The sequence below is a fragment of the Callionymus lyra genome, chromosome 4, assembly GCF_982586985.1.
Source record: "Callionymus lyra chromosome 4, fCalLyr1.hap1.1, whole genome shotgun sequence".
Lineage (NCBI taxonomy): Eukaryota > Metazoa > Chordata > Actinopteri > Syngnathiformes > Callionymidae > Callionymus > Callionymus lyra.
Genome location: NC_141821.1, coordinates 20,680,733 through 20,704,826, shown reverse-complemented (window position 1 = coordinate 20,704,826; position 24,094 = coordinate 20,680,733). Strand labels below are relative to the sequence as shown.

Sequence of the window (24,094 nt, the reverse complement as noted above, 5' to 3'; positions counted from 1 at the left end):
AAACTCTGCAAGAACTTTACCGCTCCATAAGGACAACTTTATTTGACACATAAGGCATTTATTCAATCAGATTTGTCCCTTAATTGTAAAACTTAGATTCCGAACTTCAAAAGTATTCCGAGGTGTTAAATTTTATATATATATTCTCTTTTCAGACCAAGGGTGTCCAAACTATTTTCCTAGTGGCAAAGTAAGAACAAACTAGTGGCCAAATTTCACTAACATCATAAGAATTGTCTTATTCAGAAGTATATTTACTATATATAGCGTTTATATCGTTAGCGATTTAAACACAAACAATAGACATAAACAATATGTATGTCTATGAATCAGCATCACTTTGTTTGTTTATTTCATTTGAATCATGATCTTGTTCTTATACATTTTTGTGGTATTCTAAAAGTTTCTTCTTTTCCATCCATATGTTTGGTTGATATATTTTGTAACGGTCGAAAGGAAATCTGCCCCCGGGCCACACTGGACCTGCCCAGCTTTAGACTCACGTCTCTCTTGTTTTGGACGTGTTTCAGGGACGGTGGTTTTGAGAATTCCCCTTTGATCGGCAAGTACTGTTCCAATCAGAGGCCTCCGGTCGTGGTCTCCCACAGCAACCGTCTCTGGGTTCGCTTCAGATCTGATTACATCGGCACATACAGAGGATTCACGGCTCACTGGGATGGTACTCAGACTGGTCAGTCTCCGTCCTGTTGATACCTTTTATTAGGCAAAAAGTGAAGCAAGCTTCTTACGAATGCTGTTTTTAAATGCTTCAGCTTAACTTTTTACAAAGACTGAATAAAAATACTTTCTCCTTGAAGGTTGTGGAGGAGAACTGACCACCGCCACAGGAAGCTTTTCTTCGCCCAACTATCCTCTGCCCTACCATCCAAACTCAGAATGCTACTGGAACATCCGGACCACCCAGGGCAGCCAACTCATCCTGAACATCAACGACTTCAGTCTTGAGTCCAGCAGCAACTGTTACTACGATTACCTCGCTGTAAGTCCTCACAGCGTGTGAGTGAAGAACCAATTTTAGGTCACTCAAAACATACAGCTAGTCAACTTGACTTTTGAATTCATATTTATAAATAAATACTCTAACATGAACATAGCTTTATAGTTCACGTTTCTTGTTTAATCACAACTTTCCTGATGTGAGTGAAAGCAAGACACATGATCTACTGATGAAAACAGAAAATGACCAAAACATGTGTAACATAAAACATTAACGAGAAAACGACAAAAACAAAGGGTGGTCAAACAAACGTAATGAACAAGATTATATCAGGGAATTTCCAGGTAGAAATTGGGCAGCGAGCTGACGCTGGTTTGAAGAAAATACGGCGTATTTAATAGAGCTCTGATGCCAAATTGCTTACCTCTGCGCGTCATCTTTCAACAAACACAGGACAGGATTTAACAAAATAAAATAAAAAGAATAAGGAGAGAAAGTGACAAAAAAAAAGATTTAACTGCTGGATAAAAAGTTCAAATTGCAATAAAAAGTCAATTAGAATAAATCCAGGTAGTCATAATGGTTGATGGCGTGGCACACACACACACACACACACACACACACACACACACACACACACACACACACACACACACACACACACACACACACACACACACAAAGTACAATCACAAAATAATTAATATATTGTCTTCGTGAGATATGGACACATTATAATATAATATATATACAAGTTATAGAATAGAATAGAATAGAATAGAAAACGTTTATTCATCTCCAGAGAGGAAACACACTTTTACAACAGCAGCAGCAGGACAATGAAAATAAAGTGCATGGAAAAAAAAGAAATAGTAAAGAGATAATAAAATAAAATAAAATAAAACGATCTTAAAAATATACAAATTATTTACAGTATTAGAAAATTAGCACTATTAACAGAATAAAATAAAGTAAAATAAAAAGTAAAATAAAATAAAAATAAAAATTAAATTAAATAAAATTAAATAAGATAAAAACAAAAAATAAAAACACACGAGAAGAAAAACACACTACGGATTAGCATCAGGATATTTAAAGTAGAGAGTTAAATATCCTGACACCAGTTGGGATGAAGGACCTTCTATAACGCTCCGTCCGTTATTTAAAGTTTAAATTACTGAATATTTTTATTAAGTTTTCTATTCAGGCCGAGGTGAACTTTTGTCAATTTTATTTTGTTTTTTATATAACCTGCATTTCATTAAAGATGCACAAGACGAGATATTTTTATAAAGACATTTTCCAACAATGCTGATAAAAACATTGTGTTTCCACAGATTTACGATGGCAACAGCACGAGTTCTACACAGTTAGCCAACCTTTGTGGCACCATATCACCGAGCCCCATCAACTCCTCCGCCAACAACCTTTACGTCAAGTTACGCACAGACGCCAGCGTCCACGCCGGAGGCTTCATCGCTTCGTACAGCACCAGTACGACAAACACGACTTCACTCGCCACGAGATTGTTGTGCCGTGTCACCCGAACTAATGGCGTCCCTTCCTCTTAGAATGTCAAGGAGTTCTGATCTCATCTAAGTTCAGAGGAGCGATTGAGTCGCTGAACTTCCCCAACAACTACCCCCCCTACGCCCAGTGCAGCTGGACCATCCAGGCCAGCCGGGGCAACACCGTCAACTACACGTTCACCAACTTTGAGGTGGAAAGTGCATACATGTGTAGCTACGACTACGTGAAGGTAGGAATCCAGAGGAAGTATATGTGTAGAATGATGACGCTCATCGTCGTCTTCATCTCTCGTCCAGCTGTACGATGGACCCAACACACAGGCCCGTCTCATCGGAACCTTCTGTGGGAACAGCCCGCCTCCGGCCGGCACCACCACAGGCGCTCATCTCACCGTCACATTCGCGACCGACGGCTACGTGTTCAGTCCCGGATTCCAGATGACGTGGTTTCAGAACGGTACGAGACCGTTCGTTCTGGGACGAAGACGAAAACCTACCCCGAAGCTAATTGTTGAACTCTCAGGTTGCGGCGGCGACCTCTCCGGGCCTTCCGGCTCCATCAACAGCCCCGGCTATCCCGACCGCTACCCGACCAACACGGAGTGTATCTGGTCCATCACCACGTCAGTGGGCAGCAGCATCACGCTCAACATCCACGAGTTTGATGTGGAGTTTCACCCAGACTGCAATTATGACCTGCTAGAGGTGAATCACACGCATATATTCATGTAGCAAATGCTTTTATTATTATTATTTTTAAGTAGTAATCTAATGTGCCCATCATACTATTTATTTCCTCCACTTTCAGTAAGTTTAACACTTTTTTTTTAACCATCTATTTTAACAATTATTAATTTTCCAGTATTTTTTCTGACTACATAAATATACTTAATGTACTTGAATATATAAATGATTATACTTTATATAAAGTTATATTTTCTACAGCAACATTATTTTCTCTTTCCCCTACATTTCATGTTTCATTACTTTTCTTCAGTAATATTTAACTGACCTTTATAGTTCTTTGATTACTTTACAGCTGCTCGCTTTTATTGTATATTGTTTTGATTGTTTAAGCGCTTTGTGACCCTGGTCTAGAAACGCGCTATACAAATAAAAATGACTTACTTACTTACTTATAAAATTGATATTCTTAATACTATTTGAATACTTTATTTTTCTTTTAGATAATCGATTTGCAAGATGTATTTAGAAGCACCTTAAAAAATATTATAAAAATGTATCTAAATGTTATTTGTATTTAATTTTGTATTTATTTAAATGTGCTTCCTTACTTACATTCTGAAGTTTTTGTTTTTAATAAGCCTTTAATAAGACGTTATATTTTATTATATTTTTATTATAAAACACATGTTTTTCTCGGTCTCATATATTTGGAAATCACATTTATATGATTATATATGATTATATGATTATAATCGAGCTAAAAGTATTTTATTATTTTCATGAATATACAAATGTTTAATAGCTTTCTGGTTTTTGTTTTGTTTAAACAACTCTTTCCATTTTTATTCTTAAACCCTTTTTTTTAAATATTCTCCATATTTATTGTTATTTACTGTCTTTAATTTCTGAAATTTGAAGCATTTTTTTTTCATGAATCTAAAAACATTTTTTATTTTTATTTTATTTTAAGATTATATTCCTTATATCTTATCTTTCTGTGCTAGTCATGCTTTGTAATTTCATCATCTTTTAACAAAGCTCAGGTTTTCTTGTCTCTCTCTCACTCTCTCAATGTCTTTTTAAAATGTCTTTATTTTCTCGCTTGCTTTTGAAGCATTTTCATCTTGCTGTTCTGTGGTTTCTTTAAGATTAAAGTTTATTTGATCTTAAATGTTTTGATTCATAAGTGAATCCTTGATTTGGGTCATTGGTCTGAACCTCTGACTCTACTTCTCCCTGCTGTCTTCAGGTGTATGGAGGTCCAGATCAGTCGGCGCCTCAGCTGGCCAGACTCTGCACGACCACGTCAAAACCCATGTCAGTCTCCAGCACCGGCAACAGAATATTGGTCCGCTTCTTCTCGGACGAGTACGTCAGCGGCCGTGGGTTCAACGCCAGCTGGGTGGAAACTCAAGGAGGTGAGTGGAGAGTGATTTAGCCTGAGATCATCACGACCATCTCAACTTGACACGTCGTCCTCGTCCAGGATGTGGAGGTCCAGTTACTGCCCCTGAAGGCGAGATACACTCCCCACTGTACCCCAGCGCCTACCCCAGCAACGTGGACTGTTCCTGGGTCATCAGTGTGGACACCAACCACCGAGTCCTCTTCAACTTCTCTGACCTGGACATTGAAGCTCACAGCAGCTGTGCATATGACTACGTGATGGTGAGAAACTCTCTCTCTGTGACGTGGACTACCAACAAAGTAGAGTAAAAAACCTGCAATTATCATCAGAAGAAGTTGTACAACTTTAGGAATTGTGTGTATTTCGGTTAACAGTCCTGATGAAATGTTTACTAGAACGAGACTGAGAGCCACACAAAATCTGATCAAGGGCCGTAAATGACTTCATTTATAAAACCTCTAAACCACACATCATACCTGCATCTAATTCACCTGTCCACCGTGCCTGAACCCTCTTCTTCGCTTACCTTAAACCACTTCATACTGCTGTTTCAGTCCATTGAACGTGTTCATTGTACATTTCACCTCTTTTTTTTTTCACCGGCTAGTAGGTTACTCATGTACCTTAATGTAAGTTTAAGAAAAACATTTCTGCCTTTATGAGTTTGATAAAAACATCAATGAGTGAGGACAGTTTTGGATGCTGTATTAAATTGAAAAAAAAAGTTGTAATGAAAAAATATGAAATATAGGTATAAGAAGGAAAAAAGTGTTCTTAAATGGATTACTGGACAAAGTTAAGTTTGAACACAGCCTTCTGTACCAAACAAGAGACTTGGTGTAAGAGCCTACAGGCCCATATGAATGGGTCATAACTATCACAATTTTGTTATTTTGGAATGTGTTCAACAAATGTTTCTTTCCCTCCAGATCCATGATGGTCCGACCATCTCGTCCCCACTGCTGGCCCAAGTGTGTGGGACTACGATTCCTCCGGCCATCATCTCTACTCAGAGCACAATCTACGTTCGCTTTCGCTCCGACAACAGTCTCCAACATCGTGGCTTCAGTGCTCGCTTTTCAGAGGGTAGATCCTTCAAAACCTTCTCTTTAAGTGCACGGCACAAAACCTTATCCAAGATTTAAGATGTAAGAGTACCTGATATCAGTTTTATTATCGGCAAGCCTTCAGATATTTTTACTTGTCTTAAAGTATCTTTTTGAAATAAATATAAGAAATAAGAAATAAGAAAGGTTAATGGATACCAAACCGATTCATCATCATTTAATTAGAGATGATCAAAATAATACATTTTGAGACACTAGAAGAAGTAATTTTCAAATATCAAGATTCAAATTTTACTATTTAATTCAGCATTACTATGTGTCCGTTAAAAGTTTTTGGGATAAAAATAATGTGGAGAAAAATGTGAAGCAAATGTATTGACATGATAATAAAAAAATAGGACATTATTTATCACTAACCCTTTTACCAGGTCTGCTCTTTTCCTCGCCTGCTCCTCTGGTGTTACTTACTTTATTAATCGTCTTTGTGTCTTCTCAGCTTGTGGCGCAACAATCACAGCAGACAACATCGGGGGAGCCATAGCTTCACCACGGTACCCAGCCATGTACCCGCCCAACCAAAACTGCAGCTGGATCATCAGAGCTCAGGAGCCTTGTGAGTCTGACATCCCACGTTGATCAGCGTTTATGATTCAAACATTTTCTTTTGCTACCAGTCAACCATGTGACCTTGTCGTTCACCGACCTTGAGCTGGACTCCAACACCAACTGCACCAGGGACTACGTGCAGCTCTTAGATGGAGATAACTACCAAGCGCCCTCTATAGGTGCGTCCCGAGAGTGCATGTCTGCGCTTGCAAGTTTAATCATCTAATTTAATAATCTTGTGATCCTCAGGAAAGTTCTGCAGTTCACTCCCTCATCCAGTGACGTCCTTCAGCAACTCTCTAGTGGTGAACTTCCTCTCCGACGGTTCTTACTCTGCTAAAGGCTTCAGAGCAACTTACTCGGCGTCCACCTCAAGTGAGAGCACCAACTCACACCAGAAGATGTTAACATTCAACTCACAGTTACAGTATGTTTGACCAGGTTGTGGTGGAGACATGCTGATGGAAAGCGGAGCCTTCAACAGTCCCAACTATCCAGGCGTTTATCCACCCAACGTGGAGTGTGTGTGGACCATCAAGAGTTCCCCCGGAAACCGACTCCAGCTCTCATTCATGTGAGTAGAAATCCTGGATTTTTTACCTTTTTCAATAATTAATTGTACAGGGGTGAAATATGATATTGGTACACTTAAATATCCTTATTTTCTTCTCTTTTTTTTTCTCGAAATTCTACAGCCCTTTATCGACTTTTCCTTTTTTGGGGGGGATGGTTTCAAATCAAAATTTACTTTTATGGTTTAGATGTATGTTTATATGGTGGGTAAAATATTATATTATTATTATATTATATATATTACTTACATTTTTAATTATTTTTACATTTTATTTACAATTAATATGCAAATAATCCCTGAGTTTTGTTCTTTTTTGTGTAAAGATTAAACATCTTGTGTTAAAATTAAACATCGGCCACTAGAGGGCAGCACTCAGTATGTCCCCCCACAGCTAAAGGAACAATTAAATCCTGTGAGATCCCGGTTATAACTAAGGAAGAGAGGAAGCACCTTTTCAAGAGTCATGTGGTCTATAATTCTGCAACACCAGAGTCAAGTACTCGGGCAATACTACAAATATATACGTGTTCCTACAGTATCAAAATATACAAAAATGTAATGTATTTTTGCCCCTGTATGGTGATTTGTATTGTTTTGCCAGATACACACTTCTACAAAAGATAATGTTTGTGGTAGGATGGGCAGTCTAGGGGGTCGTCTCATTCTTACTGAATGCGGCAGCATTTTCCTTGTGAGAAAACATGCCAAAAACATTTGAATCAACACTGCCAATCTAGCCTTCTAACTTAAATAAACTACTAACTAAACCGTTTCTACACCAACTTAACCAGCGCTCTGCAAGTAGTTTTTCAACACCTCCCTCTCTTGAAGTCCCTCACTGAAGTCTAAAATATTGTTGACGGATCTGAATGAACATAGTATGAATCACTCCACCTATGTTTGTTTGAAGCACTCAAACTCTTCCCTTGTGTTCAGAACGTTCCACCTGCAGGGCAGTTCTGGTTGTAGCAACGACTACCTGGAGATCAGGGAGGGGAACTCAACGGGGGCTGTGGTGGGTCGCTTCTGCGGGGCCTCCCTGCCCTCCAACTACACCTCTGTGACCGCTCACATCCTCTGGGCCAAGTTTGTTTCCGACTCTTCCATCAGTGGGGCCGGATTCAGAGCCACGTTCTCGCACCGTGAGTTCAATTCCTCACGATTCCCAGGCCTGACGAAGACATTAAATTTATTGTTTTATTATAGCATTATCTTTCTGTATGAAGTTTACCTTCATCATATTATTATAACTTTAAAATTGTCATACATATTTTTTATATTTAGTTATATATTATTTGTATGATTTTTAACAGCGTAAAACCTAACCATTTGTAGGGTTGATCGCTAAACTAATCTAATGCTGAAGTGGAGTTTTTTAATAACACAAATATTCTACATTGTGTTTCAGTGTATGGCAATGTAATCACCGGAGATTCCGGTCAGATCGCCTCTCCACTGTATCCCAGAACGTATCCCATGAACTCGTACTACACCTGGACGGTGACGGTGGACACTAACAGCTACATCCAGGTCCGCTTCCTGGACATCGACATCGAGGACCTCTATGACTGTTACTACGACAACCTGAAGGTGATATTTTGTCATCTTACGTTTGGCCAATCAGATGACTTGTTAGACAAACTAGTCAAAGCATAGAAAGGGATCATAAATGACTCGACCTCACGGATGTTTTTTCTCTCAGATATACGACGGTCCAGGTGTTCATCACTACCCTCTGGCCACAGTGTGCGGGCTCGCCTTGCCTCCGCCTGTCCGGAGTTCTGGCAGCACGTTGACTCTGCAGTTCCGCTCAGACACCATCATTGGAGGACGAGGCTTCCTTGTTGAGTGGACCGCTGTCCAGGACTCTGGACCGCCACCCACTGTGCCTCCAGGTGAGTTCAGAAGAAGATCTTAACCAAGGCTTCGGCTTCAGGAGAATTCAGGAAAATTTTGAGTTATTTTCAGAAAAAGGAAATCTAAATAATTTTGTTAAAAATATTAGATATAACATATTGATGTGGTTACATAAATACGTTCATACTATTTATTTATATGAAAAACAAAAACTGATTATGAGCTTTATTTGAATATGTATGTATGAAAAAAAGGAAACTAATCTGTATATTAAGGTGTTTAAAAGTTAACATTTAAAATGTTATTTTTCTACTCAAATATTTTTTAAGATATATAATTTCATTATTTAGTTAATGGATTTTGTTTTCAATATTTAACTTTTTGTTTGGGCTTTTTGTGACGACCTAAAGTATACATCGTTGTTCAACTAGACCTTGAGAAAAAACTGTGTTTTTCAGGGTCGTGTGGTGGAATCCTGATGGCCGGCCAGAACCCAGGCTTCATCTTCTCCCCCGACTGGCCCAACGAATACCCCGAAAACCAGGAGTGCATCTGGTTGATCCGCTCGCCAGACTCCATCGTGGAGTTGAACTTGTTGTCTTTGGACATCGAGGACTCGTCCGGCTGCTACTACGACAGCCTCACGGTCAGAGACGGTAGGTCGCGTTGAATGATTGGAGGCAGAAGAAGATTGTTCTCATCGCTGGTACTTCCAGGTCAAACCGCTCTGTCGCCAGAGCTGGCGAGAGTGTGCGGCCGTGAGGTCCCGGGTCCTCTCCACACCACAGAAGACGCGATGTTCATCACCTTCTCTTCAGACAGCACCAGGAACGGCCGAGGGTTCAACGCCTCCTACTCCAGAGGTGCAAGCACAGCGGCTCTATTTCTGATTCGTTTATGCTAAAAAATATCTCTAGGTGGAGACCTAGAAAAAAGAAAATCTAACGTGTGTTCTCTCGGGTCAGGTTGTGGAGGTCTGCTGCATGTGGACAGAGGCGTCATCAGCAGCCCCAATTACCCTCAGAACTACCTTCCGGGTCAGGACTGTCGCTGGCATGTGATGGTGACGCCCGGATATCGCATCTCCGTGTCCTTCCAGAGCCCGTTCCAGATCCAAGGATTCGGAACAGCGTGCAACTCTGGAGACTACCTCGAGGTGACTGCTGAATAAATAAGAGACAGTGTATTTGTGGGTTTCGTCTGCAGCTTCACACCAAGATGTTTTGTTGTTTTGAATCCTCCTTGTTTACCCTGTGAAGCTGGGACAGTTGCTGTGAAGGTACATCAGTGCCATGGGAATATTTAGTTGATTTTAATTTTAATTTAATTTAATTTTTAGGTTTTTACTATTCCTTTTTTGAATAATCAAATTCAATAATTCGATTAAAACATTTTATTGAATAATTGTATTATAATTTTGACATTTTCTTATTTGCAGCCTTTTAAATTCAATATAAATGTTGGTATAATAGAAGCACCGTGATTGGCTGATGGTTAGATCAAGTGCCTCTGAAATCTTTTGGTATTGTCTGGTGACAATATTATATAATTGTGTTAATATTCAATTTAAAGGCTACAATTGAAAAAAAAACATTGAATTTAGAAGACAAAGATATTATTGAAATTGAAATGTAACCTTTAAATAAAGAAATATTAAATTAAATTATTCCCCAAAGAAATATGAAAAGATTCAACTTTTGAAATTGTAAATTCAACCATTGAATATTCTGATGGCACTGATGTGTTTTCCTGAGTTTGCAGAAGCAGAAGATAACACATGAAACATGTTTTGTTAGCGAAGATGTTAACTGTAAGTCTCCCGTCACAGCTGAGGAACGGTCCAGATATCTCCGCGCCGATCCTGCAGGGTCGTATCTGTGGAAACAGCGCCCCCACCCTTCTGCAGACCACTGACAACGACCTCTATGTTCGCTTTGTAACTGATGGCTCCAACGAAGCTTCTGGGTTCAAGTTGACTTTTGAAGCTCACAGTCAAGGTACTCAAAGAACCCGAGATCCAAACTCTTTACACCCACCTAAACTTGTGTCATTTTTTTGTTGTCAGCGTGCGGAGGCTTCGTTTCACTGGGTGACAACGACCCCCCCGGATACATAACTTCGCCGAACTATCCGCAGAACTACCCTCAGAACAGCGACTGCGTCTTTGTCATCACCGTCCCCAACGGAGAGTCTGTGACGCTGGACTTTGAAGGGCAATTTTACATCGAGCCCTCAACCAGGTTTCTGAGTTTCTTCATGTTGATCTCAATGAACTCAATAGAACCGCAGGTAGCACTCCATGATGAACAAGCCTTAGAGTAAAAGTGAAGCTTGCAAATCTCCTCTCTCAAAAATCCTTAAAAAAAAAGGTGGATCCAGACAGTAGTTGATAATGGTCACCCATCGTAAACCTTTTCTAAAAAAATTAAAAATGTTTAGCTGCTTTTAAATATTGAGTTTACCTGTTAATTTTTAACACCTACAGAATCGGATTCTCATACCCTGCTGAGAAACTGCTTGGCTGCCCTCACTTAAATCTCTCACTTTGACCTCAGTGGCATTGGAGGAGTGGTTGATTCGAACCTTTGGAACTCATGAAAAGCTCTGTATTTCATGGTTTTATAAAAGACAAACTAGATAACCTGTACCAGCATGTCTTAACTGTTCTTATCAGTCAGACACTTCTGTCTGGACTGATGAAAGTCACAGAGATAAGAAGACACATTTAAAGGAGCAGCATAGTCATGTATTTTCGGGACGATTTATTCAACATTTTCACCTATTTTGACATAAGGATTTATCCTTTTTACACCATGTTGTTCTGTTAGAGGGTTTTAAAGGCAACTAATGACAAACTCCAACTCTCCTGACTCACTCATATGTTTCAAATGTTGAGGTCTTTCTCTCCAAGATGCATTAAGTCCCTCATCATGACCATGTTTTGAAGTTATTACTTTAAAAAGTTCTCACCCGTCTGAAATCTCGACAATGTATAGGTTACAAGAGCGGAGTCCATTATAATGTAATAATGGTTTCGCTTTTCCTCCAGCCTGCTGTAATCACGCCCGCTTTTATACAATGAGTTCCTTAGAGATGGAAACTTCCATGGATTGGTTACTTGCAGTAACATACATCGATGTTTGACCAATCACAGCAGAGTGGGCATGGTTTTGATAAAAACAGATTTAATCGCATTTTTAGTGGGCGGGGCTTAAGCACATTTTCAAATGTAAATATTGAAATGAAAAGGGATTTTTGTACAAACAGACACATACTGATGATACAATAGAGGTCCATGATTTATTTAAGAGACTCTTAAATCAACACATTAATTGCTCTTTAAATTCCTCTTTTTTTCATTCTGTCAAGTTTTGCCTTCTAAAGCTAACATGCTGTAGTTTGTGTAGCATTTCACTCTTGAATCTCCCTCATCTATGAGGCTTTCATTAAAAATGCATTATCTCAAAAAAAACTTTCCATCTCAGTTGTGCCTTCGACTACTTGGAAATACGTGACGGCTCCACCACCGGCGACCGCCTGATCTCCCGGCTCTGCGGCAACACCCTGCCGTCGACTCAACACTCCACGGGTTCCTCCATGCTGCTCCGGTTCCGAACCGACACCAGCGTCACACACATAGGCTTCAAGGCCAAGTTCTCCATAGGTAGAGTTGAAATTGTGGATCAAACCTTCACTCTATGTCATTTTTCTCTTTTATTTTTCTCTCCCCAGCGACTTGTGGCGGCACCTACCGAGCTCAGAGCGGAACCATCCTCAGTCCAAACTTCCCTGAGTCCAACTACCCTGACAGCACCACCTGTGAGTGGTACTTGGAGGGACCCACCGGACACTACCTGACGCTCAGCTACGACAGCTTCAACCTGGCCGGCAGCAGCGGCTGCACCGGCGACTACGTGAACGTTCGGGAATACAACGCTTCAGGTGAATCTGTTTTGTGCACAACACCGCCACGAGCAGAGGTGTAACATTGAGTGTGCAGGGCTCCAGCTGGGCCGACACTGTGGCAACATCATCCCATCTCCCATGGACACGTCCGACAGCTTCGCCTACGTCAAGTTTGTCAGCGACGGCAGTGGAAATGCGCCCGGATTCAGTCTGTCGTTTGAAGCTAGCGTTGAAGGTAGGATGATGGATTGTGTTCACGATCATACAAACATCAAGTTTCAGAAAAAATATTGTACTATATGGATAAAATAGTTCAAATTTCCAACGATCTTCCTCTCTTTCTGAGTTCGATGGAGTCTACTGACTCCTTCAGAAGAAACATCTTAAGACATTTTTATTTGTGCAGGCTTTTCCTTGATTTTCTGAGACTTCTGTGTTTGATTTATGCGTCTCGGCCTTTAAAAGTTTAATATTTTAAATGTGTGTTGTGATTGTTCAAGCGCTTTTTGACCCTGGTCTAGAAAGGCCCTTTATAAATGACTATTACTTACTTGAAAAATAATTCTCTTCATACCGCAAATCTTAAACCCCTGAATCCACTGGTTTGGAGAATTGTAGATTATATGAGTTGATTTTCTGTTTGTTTGTTTTAAACAAATATAAATGTCCTCCACCTGCAGTTTGCGGAGGACTTCTTAACGCTCCGTCCGGAACCATCTCATCTCCCAACTATCCCAACCTGTACCCGCACAGCAGACTGTGTCGCTGGGAGCTGCTGGTGCCGAGCGGCCGCAGGGTCACGCTCACCATCAACGACCTGCGGCTGGAAGAAGCCGGCACTTCCTGTTCATTTGACTATGTGGAGGTGAGTTTCCTACATCGATAATCTCCTGAGAAATTAATCAGATTTTTGTATCCACATTCAAGATAGATACGCTCTATATGAAGAGAATGCTTGTAGCAATATTGTAAAATTAAAAGTTCTGCATAAAAACCTACTAGAGAGAAGATAATCTATATATACCATCAATAATAAATGCTACTGAAACTGTTAGTGTTTATTTTATAAGATTTAGGTTTAAATTTGTACAGGATGGAGAGCGTTATTATGATAAAATGTTATTATTATATTATTTTATTATGATTAAAATAGTGATAGCCAAAATGTAATTTTTATTAGAATAATACAAAATAAAGACCCTTCTAATATAAAGGTAAAGAAAAGGAAGAAATCAAATTTCAAAATTTCAATTAATTCAATTATTTCATGATACAACCAGAAAAAATTATGCTTCAATGTTGTTTTTCTAAAAATAATAATTAAAACCTGCACAAAAAGAAGATAAACAATTTAAATTAAATTGAAATCATTTATTTTTTAAATGTACACATTATATTAGGATCTCTTAAAGCTAATATTATTGTATAAAAGAATGACAAACATTTACTTTGGTTTCTATATTATACATTCTTTATGTAGGTTTCTTATTCTACACTCGACCACAGTTTGACTCACATTTTTGTCAGACCCTTTAAAGTGTTACTGATATCAGCAGAAGTTCCAAACATATTTTTTTATTCAAGTTAGCTAACGTCAGTTTTCTTCATAAAACCTCAGACAAACACTTGATGACCTCATGTGACATCCAACAATACAATAAATGTGTCATGTGTCTGTTATACAGGTCTTACCCTGTGTTCGTCTTTAATCCGGGCGCACAGACACACACATCTACACACACTCACTAGTAACAGACTAACATTGGACTATCACAGGTATTGTTTGTCTGATGGAACTTAAATAACATTTTTTGTTGTTTCTCAATGTGACACAATTGTCAAATTATAAAAGATAAGGCAGTTTTCCTGAAGAATCTAAACACAAAACATCCTGAAAACAGATTTCATTGTAGTTCCTGACGACACAATTAATGACAAATGGATAAGCCTAAAAATGTTTTAAAACCTTTTTTCAAAATAAATATGACAAAATTAGCAATAAACTGAATATTCTAGGATATATTTTTTTCATTTTATTGATAGAAAGGAAAATGCATCAGAAGATGTAAAGATATGAAAAAATTGTTTTTAACGTAGTTTTTTAGTGTTAAGGAAAAGTTGAAAAGAAAATATTATAATCGCCGAACTGTAGCGTTAAAAATTCAGAAAAGAGTGAATAAGACCAAAAAGGAAAAGAAAATGGCTTAAAAGCTAATAAAAGACACATAAAAACACAGCAGGATGAAATGTGGTAATAATAAGTGGTCAGTGCTAAAGGACGACTCTATCAAGGATTAAAAGCATAAAAATTGATGAAGAAACCGTTTTTTTATTTAATTGTTTGATGGTCTCGTAGGTGATAAATGGTTTGTGGGAGGATTCGCCAAAACTGCAAAGGTTCTGTGGAACAGTGCCAGCGGGCACTCAGGTCCGCTCCTCTGGAAACACCATGACCGTTGTGTTCCGCACCGATTCGTCCGTTTCTTTTGGCGGCTTCACGGCTTCTTACTCCTCAGAGGAGCCTGCAGGTCAGACTCTGAACCCTCGACTCTCCTCTGATTTATTATAATAACATATATTTTGCTTTTGTCTTCGTGCAGTTTGTGGTGGAGTTCTGACCAACGCTGAAGGCGGGAACATCACCTCGCCGGGCTACATGGTGTCCAACTACAGCAACGACCTCAACTGTGAGTGGCTGATCCAGAACCCTCAGCACGTCAACTCCTCCATCGTGGTGGAGATCACGGACCTGCGCCTGCAGCAGGACCAGACCTGCGCCAAAGACTTTCTCCAGTTTAGACTCGGTAAGTCTTCTCAAGTCAACCGAGAGATTAGAGAAGGCGAAGAAGGGAGTGCAGGCAGGGTGCACCAGGCAGGGACAACTGTGAATCGTAGAGGCTGTAAATGACAGCTCAGAACTTTGGCATCTTCTTCGGTCGACAGGCGACTGGAATGGAGAGCATCTGGCCAAGTTCTGTGGACAGACCAGACCAACGATTCCCATCGTGGTCTTCACTCCAGAGCTCTGGGTCCACTTTCAAACCGACTTTAATGTGGTTGACGTGGGTTTCATGGCCAAGTACTACTTCTCCGGTGAGTTGACAGAAGGAAGCTCGTTGAAGTTTATGTTTTGAAGCGCTGCTCTCTGAGGGTGTGTGTTGCAGAGTGTGGAGGTCTACAGTCCGGTGACAGTGGATCCTTGTCTAGTCCCAACTACCCCAACGTCTACCCCGGCCCGAGTCGCTGTGCCTGGCTGATAGAAGCTCCAGAAGGCCACACCATCACGGTGGGTAAAGCTAGGATTCATTTCGTTCTTCTTTCCAATCATTAATCATCTGGGGTTGCCTTCATAAATATCTTGGTCGTCCTCTTGCTTATCTCTTTTTTCTATGTCCATTTATTTATGTCATTTAATCACAAATAATCCAAACCAAACTCCTAATGTGACTCTCATCATTATATTACAAGAATCATATTTATTTGTTCATCTTTATTTTTTTTAATATGATCTGTTAAAGATTGTCTTTGAATATTTTTCATTAATTAATCCTAATATTTAAGCTTTCAATTGTTTAACCATCTCAATATCTGTATATTTGTACTATTAGTAATTCATAATAATAATTCATTATTAATATATGTGTGATACAATATACTTTTTATTATTATTTTATTTTTGATAACCTCATTTTTCTAGCATTTATTTTATTCTTCTTTAACATCAGTTTTTCATTAATCCCAGTATTTTTATTAAATCTTTCCCTCGATGTTTTGTATACTTTTAGTTGTTTTCGCTGTAATGGCTCAGGCAATAACTTAAAAAGTAAAATATGAATAAGGTAAGGTAAGGTAAAACTTTATTATGTCAGCATTAAAGTAAAATCTCGCCATTGCTGGGTGTTAGCTTTAGCATTTGGGCTTTTAATGAATGAGTACTCCATTGAAGAAGTTAATAACCAAAATTGTGTCAATAAATGTTTTTAATTTGTAGCATTACAAATTACCTACTTACTTACTTACTATATAGAAGCAGTTAGAAGGAATCCTAGCTCTGATAACAGAAGTATATTTTACATCAAGCCAAACAATAGATTAAAGCTTAAAATATACTTTAATAAGTACATACAAAAATAAGATAAAATCAACAAATACTACTTTTATTTTTGCTTGATGTTATTTATCAATGAATGTATTATGTAACATTTATATAAACATACCTGTGTCTCTGCAGCTCACCTTCACGTACTTCAACCTGGAGCCTCACTCCACCTGCAGCTGGGACTCCCTCACCATCTTCAATGGAGGATCACCAGGCTCGCCTCTGATCGGACAGTACTGCGGGACCACGAGTCCCGGAACGGTCAAGTCAGGCTCCAACAAGCTGGCGGTCGTCTTCCTCGCCGACCACAGCGTGTCCCGCGGTGGATTCGTGGCCACCTGGTCCTCCGACTCTTCGGGATGTGGAGGGGTGATCCACGCCGACACGGGAACCATCAAGTCTCCTAACTATCCCCAGAACTTCCCTGCCAACGTGGAGTGCACGTGGCAGGTCATCGCTCACGAGGGATACCACCTGCAGATGAGCGTCGGCAGCGACTTCCAGATTCCTGACAGCTCTGGATCCTGCCAGAACAGCTACCTCAAGGTACCATGCACTCACCACCAGATTCTCTTTTGTTTGTTTTAAGGTGAAATAATGGGTCAAGTTTATCATTGAAACGTTGAAGTTGTAAATGTGTCTAATCCATCATCATGGTTTTTCTCTGCAGATGTGGTCAGGACAGAATCAAAATGCCGACACTTTGTTGTCCACCAGCTGCGGCACGCAAGCCCCGCCCCTCGTGGTGGCGCCATACAACGTGATCTCGACCCGGTTCCAGTCCTCTGACACCCCTGGCAAAGGATTCTCGGCATACTTCAGCACCAGTAAGACTTCCATACGCTGATATATTTGTGACTCCACTTTTATTTTTTTAATTTCATCCATTGTACATTTAATCAAAATAAAAAAGTACTTGCTGAAATTTTTTTTTTTTGGTAATAATTAATTTAAATAACCCAAACTAATGTATTTAATATTTTCATATTTAAAAAAATATTATTGTGATATTAATGCTTTCATCGTTTGAATTGTATTTACTTTAATAAGGTATGATTCAAACTGAATATTGATGCAAATGTTTGTGTGTAAAACTTTTATTCTTGCATCACTATTGCAAAAAATGTTGTACACATTTTATGACTCAATGTATATCTTTTAAAGGGGTTTACTTGATTTTCTGGAACTCCTGTTGTGTTATCAGTTTTATCTTGATCTTTAAAATATATACTTTATTGAATATTGTTTTGATTGTTTAAGCGCTTTGTGACCCTGGTCTGGAAAAGCGCTATACAAATAAAAATGACTTACTTACTAACTAATTTGTTCACGTGTGTGCCAGATTATATCCAGAATTTTGTTGTTGTTAATGTTCTAATAACTAATGTTCTAATTGTTGTATTTTTTGTGGTTGTAAGGATGTGGGGCAAACTTCTCCGCCCCCAGCGGGCGTGTCGTCTCGCCCAACTACCCTGCAGATTATCCGTTGAACTCCAACTGCAACTACACCATCGATGCTGGAGACCAGACCGTGATCATAGTGACCTTCCAGGTCTTCCGAGTGGAAGGTGAGCCTTAGCATTAGCAAAATGCTAACAAATGATCATTTTTGTTGTATTTGCAGTGAAAGAAAGTTCTAAAAAGCCCAAAGGTTTCATATTTTAATTCATATTTATTGTTCATTAGCTTAACTTGAGACATTAACTTATTAAATTTAAATACCATAAAAGTATAAGCATATTGAAAAATCTAAGCTAAGTGTTAGCTTTAGCATTGATGAATTACAGTTTTTTAATTCACATTTAATAAATGACAAAACTCTAAAATTATAGCTATTATGAAGATATTCCAAAGAAAGACTGAAGACTGGGAATTTAATGAACCTCTGTATAGAATTTGAAGCATTAAAATAAAATAGATAGATAGATGATAGATATACTGTATACTATTAATCTGACAGAAAGATATTTACAAAAACAGAGAAAAATCGAAATACTATAAATTCATAATGCAACAACTTTATTACTGTAATAGCTCTTTATTGTTGTCGTATTGTTTATTGTTTGGCATTTACGTTTTGATTGTGATTAATGCATAATAACAAACTAAACTAATCTCCGTATGGACAACAATATTTTCCTCTTTCTTGTTTGATATCTTTATAAATATATTAAATAAAGGAATAGCTCAACCCCTAAATTCAACCATCACCATCCAACTTTCAAAATGTCACTGCTTTCCCAGCGCACTCCACTTGTGCTTACGACGGCTTGAAGATCTACAACGTCGCTGCTGGAGGTTCTCCTGTCGCCACCTTGTGTGGTTCCACAGTTCCAGGAACGTTCAGCACGTTCGGACCGATGCGGCTTCACTTCTACTCGGACAGTTCGATGACAGACACTGGATTTTTGGCACAATACACAGCCATACGTAAGTAAAGTGAGCGGTATCTGAAATGATTTCAGGAATTATTTTATAGGGAAGAAACTGTAAACATTAATTGAATGAATCAACCATTCATGTTTACTTTTAGTAAGAGGAAGGTCATGAGGTCACCCTTGTGGGCATCAGTAGGTTTTATTTCCACAACACATCCCGATGTTTAAATAATAGATGTTTTTATTTGCAGCTTGCGGCGGACTCTTCAACAGCTCCTCAGGTTCAATAAGCAGTCCGGGCCTTTCGACCATCAACTACCACCACAACCTGAACTGCACCTACCACATCATGGGCCAGGCAAACAGAGTGATCGACCTCAAGTAAGACACTCCAGATCTCTGAGATTTAACCAAACCTGGATTTTAAAAACAAATTAAAAAAACATTTGAATCCCATTTCTCTCTCAGATTCAACACATTCCACTTGGAGGCGTCGTCCACCTGTTACTATGACTACGTCGCCGTGTATGATGGGCAAAACACTCTGGCTCCTTTGCTGGGAAAGTTCTGCGGAACAGCTATTCCACCCAATCTCCGGTCGACCTCAAACCAGCTCTTCCTGGTCTTCAGGACGGATGCTTCGAACAATGGGGTCGGCTGGAGGGCCACCTACAGTCAGACTCTGGGTATGTTGAAGAAAAATATAACTTTTATATTTAAGGAAATGGCTTCTTTAACGAGCAGAGCTTGTACTTCATGTACTGTATATATCTTGAAAATACCTATAGCGACAATGCTACAATACATTTAAATTAACTTTGAAAAAGAGGTCTTGAATATCACATTATTTATTTTAGATATTCAACAGCACGGTAAGTAAGTAAGTAAGTAAGTAATTTTTATTCATATAACGCTTTTCCAGACCAGGGTCACAAAGCGCTTAAACAATCAAAGCAATATTCAATAAAGTATATACTTTAAAGGTCAAGATAATACTGATAACACAACAGGAGTTCCAGAAAATCAAGGAAAAGCCTGAACAAATGGAAACGTCTTAAGATGTTTCTTAAAGGAGTCAGTAGACTCCAAGTTTGATTGATTCTTATTTTATTTATTTATTTTATTTAACTATTTTTGTCGTTCAAATCATATTTTTTATCATGGTTCTTTTATTGTTTGTATGTGTTTATAATTTGATTATTTTATTAAATTTACAATTAACACGCTAATATTCACGGTATTTGTTCATTTATGTATTGCAAAAAAACTTCAGACCGCTAGATGTTCGCAGTCATTACTTAATCCACAGCTAAATAAACAATTAAATTCGCCAAGATCCAAGGGGATTGCTGAGGATGAGAGGATACATTTAAATTCAGCATCTTTTTAAGTTCAAAACAAGGTTTCAAGACAAATGAAGGCAGTTCCACCCCGTCAAGATTCAAGTACTTGGGCAATACGAGTATTTATATTTGTTCCTATAGTATGGCAATATATTGTATTGTTGCCCCTGTATCATGATACGTTTTATTATCACCAACACACACTGCTACCATCTGGTCTGACAAGGTACAGGAGAATGCTTTCTAAAGATGCTCAGATTGCCAAAGAGCTCTTGTCATATCTTGAATTTAACCTAAAGACGCCTTTTACAGCATTTACCATTGTTCCAAAAGCAGTATTTAACTATTCGCACTAATGTTCAGGCCCAGCCCTGGGATGCGGTGGCTACATGTCCATGCCAATGGGCATGTTTGGCTCTCCTGACCCAGATCTGAATGGCCAATACGAGATAAGGATGGACTGCATGTGGATCATCGAAATGCCCGTCAACCAAGTCATCAACTTGACCTTCAGCTCCTTCGATCTGGAGAGCTCGGCATCCTGCCGCTATGACTACGTCAACGTAAGAGCGTCGATGTTTTGATCGCACCTGGAAACACGTGTGACCCCGGCGGCTCTCGTCTCCGACAGATCTACGACGGCGACAGCGCCAGCTTCCCTCTGGTTGGAAAGTTTTGTGGGAACTCTATTCCCGCCTCCATTGTTTCCAGTGGGAACTTCCTGACGGTTCAGTTTGTCACTGATGCGTCAGTGCAAAGGGCAGGATTCAACGCGACGTATCGATCAATGCCCAGTAAGTTTATAAAGAGATCTCCTATGATAAAAGTAATACTCGGTACAGCTCAAAACTTCTGAACTCTCCTCTGTCTGACTCGCCCTCAGTGTTGTGTGGAGGGGCCCTGAACGCCACCACTACCCTGCAGACTCTCACCTCACCCTACTTCCCCAACGCTTACCCTGCTTACACCAACTGCCGCTGGACTCTGGACGCTCCCGCGCAGGAGACCATCAAAGTCGTCGTTGAGAACTTTGCTCTCCAGTCGAGTCAGAGCTGCACTGCCAACTACCTTCAGTTCATGGACTTCCCAGTGGTGAGACCTCAGTCCTTATTACCTCTGCCAAGGAGGTTATGATATTGTCTGCTGTAATCTCTGTTAGCAAAATAACTTGTGCATATTTACCTACTGAGAACAGGACAAGCGGCAGATGATGGAATTTAGGAGAGTTTCTTAAATCCTTCTGAATTTAGGAATGTTTTGATGGAATCATCACTTGTTTAACTTTAACCTGCAGTTTCTAATGTTTCCTGCTCCTTTAATAACTACTACTATAGCCAATGAAAACTTTATAAACTTGAAGTCTTTCTAGTCCTACTACAGTCAATAAAAAACACCTTGACAAAATACAAAATAATTGGTGGAAAACAGAAGAAAATTCCAGTAGTTACATTTTTGTTTTGTAATTGTATGTTCTCAGTTACATTATTGATGTCACGTTGAAGTTTTGAATGGGAAGTTTAACTTTTTTTTTAACTCTGTTTAAACCATGAATCTGATGTCGCAGGGTGACTACGGACAGTCGCATAAGTTCTGTGCAGAAGACAGTCATCCACCAGACTTCTATACCTACGGGAGGACCATCCTTGTCCACTTCAAATCCGACTCCTTCATGACCGGAAACGGGCTCAAATTTAACTATCAAATCGCTGGCAAGTTGAAAATATTACTTCCACAAACAGTATTTATGCACGTAAAGATTAAATAAGTTTTGCTCTGATAACAACAGGCTGCAGCCGGACTTATGAGCAGGAATACGGATACCTGAGGAGTCCAGGGTGGCCCGACATCTACCCTCACAATCTGGATTGTTCCATCGTTCTCAAGGCGCCGCAGAATCACACCATCTCTCTCTTCTTTAGCAGCTTTGACATGGAGTATCACTCCCAGTGTGAGTTCGACTCCCTGGAGGTAAGTCATGCCCTGACTACTGCTGTCGTTTTTTCCTAACGCTCAAAGTTTGCCTCTAGTTATTTAAGGCTGTGAAAGTTGTCATGAATGATGAGGTCTCGTGATGCTGTGTCTTCATTTTGAAACAAATCTACTTACAGTGGCATGAAAAAGTTTGGGCTTCCAATAATTAGTGCTAAAGGTATTAAAATCAATAAGATATAAGGGTGCCTAAATTTATACACATGCCTAATTTTGTTTAAATAATTCTTGCACACTTTCTGTAAATCATATCAACTTTATTTCACTTCTCAAATATCACTGTGTTTGTCTCCTATAAGATATATTTAACTGGATTTTTTTATCCAAGCAACCGATGATTTATAAAGGAAAATCATGAAAATGTACAGGGGTGCCCAAACTTTTTCATACCACTGTAGATGGATAGATTTAGCATAGGCTGTCATCTAGAGGTCTTTCAAAATGAAGGAACTGTATCTACATATGACTTCATTTTCTGTTCATTTTATTTGCGGATGTTCAATATAAATGATCACATTTGATTTCAAATGTGATCATTTATATAAATATATGGATAAAAGAGTAAAAATCACTTTTTTTATATAATTGATGAAAAATAATTGTATTTATTTTGCCAATATGAATCAGAACATGTTTATTTCCAGTGATGTAAACACAAAACCAATTTAATGAAATAAGTATTAATCAAGTAAAATTAGTTTTTAAAATAAGAGACACTAAATTACAGTGAGTATATACAATTAATAATGATTTAATATGAAATACATTCAACTAAATAATTGTAATGATAATTTAATTTAATGCATTAAATAGTAAATAAAAGAAGGGTAAAATAAAAACAAACAAGGTAAGTTATGTAAGATCTTTTATAGTATAAATCAGATATACTCAGATATACTCAGTTACTCTCCTTCTTCACAACAGTGGCATAAACATGCCTAACATGTATGTTCGCTCTAATGATCTTAGAGGAGTTGTTGTCCTATCAGTTACTGTTTGTACTTACATAGATTTATTTACACACACTGGTGTTGACAGGATATTGTGTAGAGTGCTACGGGCCACTGCACTTCTGAGCATTTGGCTCTGAATGGAGCATCAAATGCCACCAGGGGGACAGTTAGATGGCATTTTAGTGAAGGGTGGATCAAGTCGTAGCGAGCCAGGAATGCTCTCAAGAGGCAAACCCACGTTTGTGATTCCTGCATCACCGAGTCTGAGTCATATTGTTGTGCGGCAGCCACAAAGAACGCTTCACAACCAGTCGATCAAGGAATCCGGCACACGATCGTCCCTAGATGTTTTGAATTCTTTAAACTGTTACATTACCTCCTGTCGACTCTCCTGCCACACAGATCCGTAACGGAAGCACAGCGACGGCTCCTCTCCTCAGCCGTCTGTGTGGCACCACGCTGCCAAACCCGGTCTTCCCAGGAACCAACCAGCTGTTCCTTCGCTTCAAGAGTGACTACGCAGCCTCCCGCAACGGCTTTGCAGCGACGTGGACCTCCTCGCCTAATGGTGAGACCTCAGCTTAGTGGGTTTTAAAGATATACACTAGTTTAAAGTTCAACTAATGTGTTGATCAAAGTGTCTCTATTGTACTCACCTGTATGTGTCTGTTTGTACAAAACTGTCTTCATTGAAATATTTACATTAGAAAATAATATTAAGCCCCGCCCACTGAAAACAC

The 24,094-nt window shown here is 39.1% G+C and overlaps 1 protein-coding gene across 1 annotated transcript in view; it reads left to right on the top strand.

Moving 5' to 3' along the window:
- cubn (cubilin (intrinsic factor-cobalamin receptor)) overlaps positions 1 to 24,094 on the top strand; it is a 40,448-nt gene that overhangs the window by 14,562 nt on the left and 1,792 nt on the right. Inside the window, exons 23-63 of the mRNA XM_087789131.1 lie at positions 531 to 691; positions 819 to 1,000; positions 2,296 to 2,452; positions 2,530 to 2,717; positions 2,785 to 2,944; positions 3,011 to 3,192; positions 4,424 to 4,592; positions 4,661 to 4,842; positions 5,512 to 5,668; positions 6,146 to 6,262; positions 6,324 to 6,434; positions 6,505 to 6,630; positions 6,697 to 6,829; positions 7,766 to 7,971; positions 8,238 to 8,419; positions 8,532 to 8,724; positions 9,145 to 9,342; positions 9,403 to 9,549; positions 9,652 to 9,842; positions 10,515 to 10,683; positions 10,752 to 10,926; positions 12,172 to 12,350; positions 12,419 to 12,628; positions 12,687 to 12,827; positions 13,273 to 13,457; positions 14,949 to 15,120; positions 15,193 to 15,396; positions 15,536 to 15,685; positions 15,757 to 15,878; positions 16,824 to 17,237; positions 17,362 to 17,518; positions 18,110 to 18,259; positions 18,936 to 19,121; positions 19,321 to 19,450; positions 19,538 to 19,755; positions 20,776 to 20,975; positions 21,044 to 21,206; positions 21,296 to 21,504; positions 21,977 to 22,121; positions 22,199 to 22,380; positions 23,757 to 23,922. Of these exons, the coding sequence (XP_087645257.1) occupies positions 531 to 691; positions 819 to 1,000; positions 2,296 to 2,452; positions 2,530 to 2,717; positions 2,785 to 2,944; positions 3,011 to 3,192; positions 4,424 to 4,592; positions 4,661 to 4,842; positions 5,512 to 5,668; positions 6,146 to 6,262; positions 6,324 to 6,434; positions 6,505 to 6,630; positions 6,697 to 6,829; positions 7,766 to 7,971; positions 8,238 to 8,419; positions 8,532 to 8,724; positions 9,145 to 9,342; positions 9,403 to 9,549; positions 9,652 to 9,842; positions 10,515 to 10,683; positions 10,752 to 10,926; positions 12,172 to 12,350; positions 12,419 to 12,628; positions 12,687 to 12,827; positions 13,273 to 13,457; positions 14,949 to 15,120; positions 15,193 to 15,396; positions 15,536 to 15,685; positions 15,757 to 15,878; positions 16,824 to 17,237; positions 17,362 to 17,518; positions 18,110 to 18,259; positions 18,936 to 19,121; positions 19,321 to 19,450; positions 19,538 to 19,755; positions 20,776 to 20,975; positions 21,044 to 21,206; positions 21,296 to 21,504; positions 21,977 to 22,121; positions 22,199 to 22,380; positions 23,757 to 23,922 (7,169 nt within the window). The remainder of the gene's footprint in view (positions 1 to 530; positions 692 to 818; positions 1,001 to 2,295; positions 2,453 to 2,529; positions 2,718 to 2,784; positions 2,945 to 3,010; positions 3,193 to 4,423; positions 4,593 to 4,660; positions 4,843 to 5,511; positions 5,669 to 6,145; positions 6,263 to 6,323; positions 6,435 to 6,504; positions 6,631 to 6,696; positions 6,830 to 7,765; positions 7,972 to 8,237; positions 8,420 to 8,531; positions 8,725 to 9,144; positions 9,343 to 9,402; positions 9,550 to 9,651; positions 9,843 to 10,514; positions 10,684 to 10,751; positions 10,927 to 12,171; positions 12,351 to 12,418; positions 12,629 to 12,686; positions 12,828 to 13,272; positions 13,458 to 14,948; positions 15,121 to 15,192; positions 15,397 to 15,535; positions 15,686 to 15,756; positions 15,879 to 16,823; positions 17,238 to 17,361; positions 17,519 to 18,109; positions 18,260 to 18,935; positions 19,122 to 19,320; positions 19,451 to 19,537; positions 19,756 to 20,775; positions 20,976 to 21,043; positions 21,207 to 21,295; positions 21,505 to 21,976; positions 22,122 to 22,198; positions 22,381 to 23,756; positions 23,923 to 24,094) is intronic.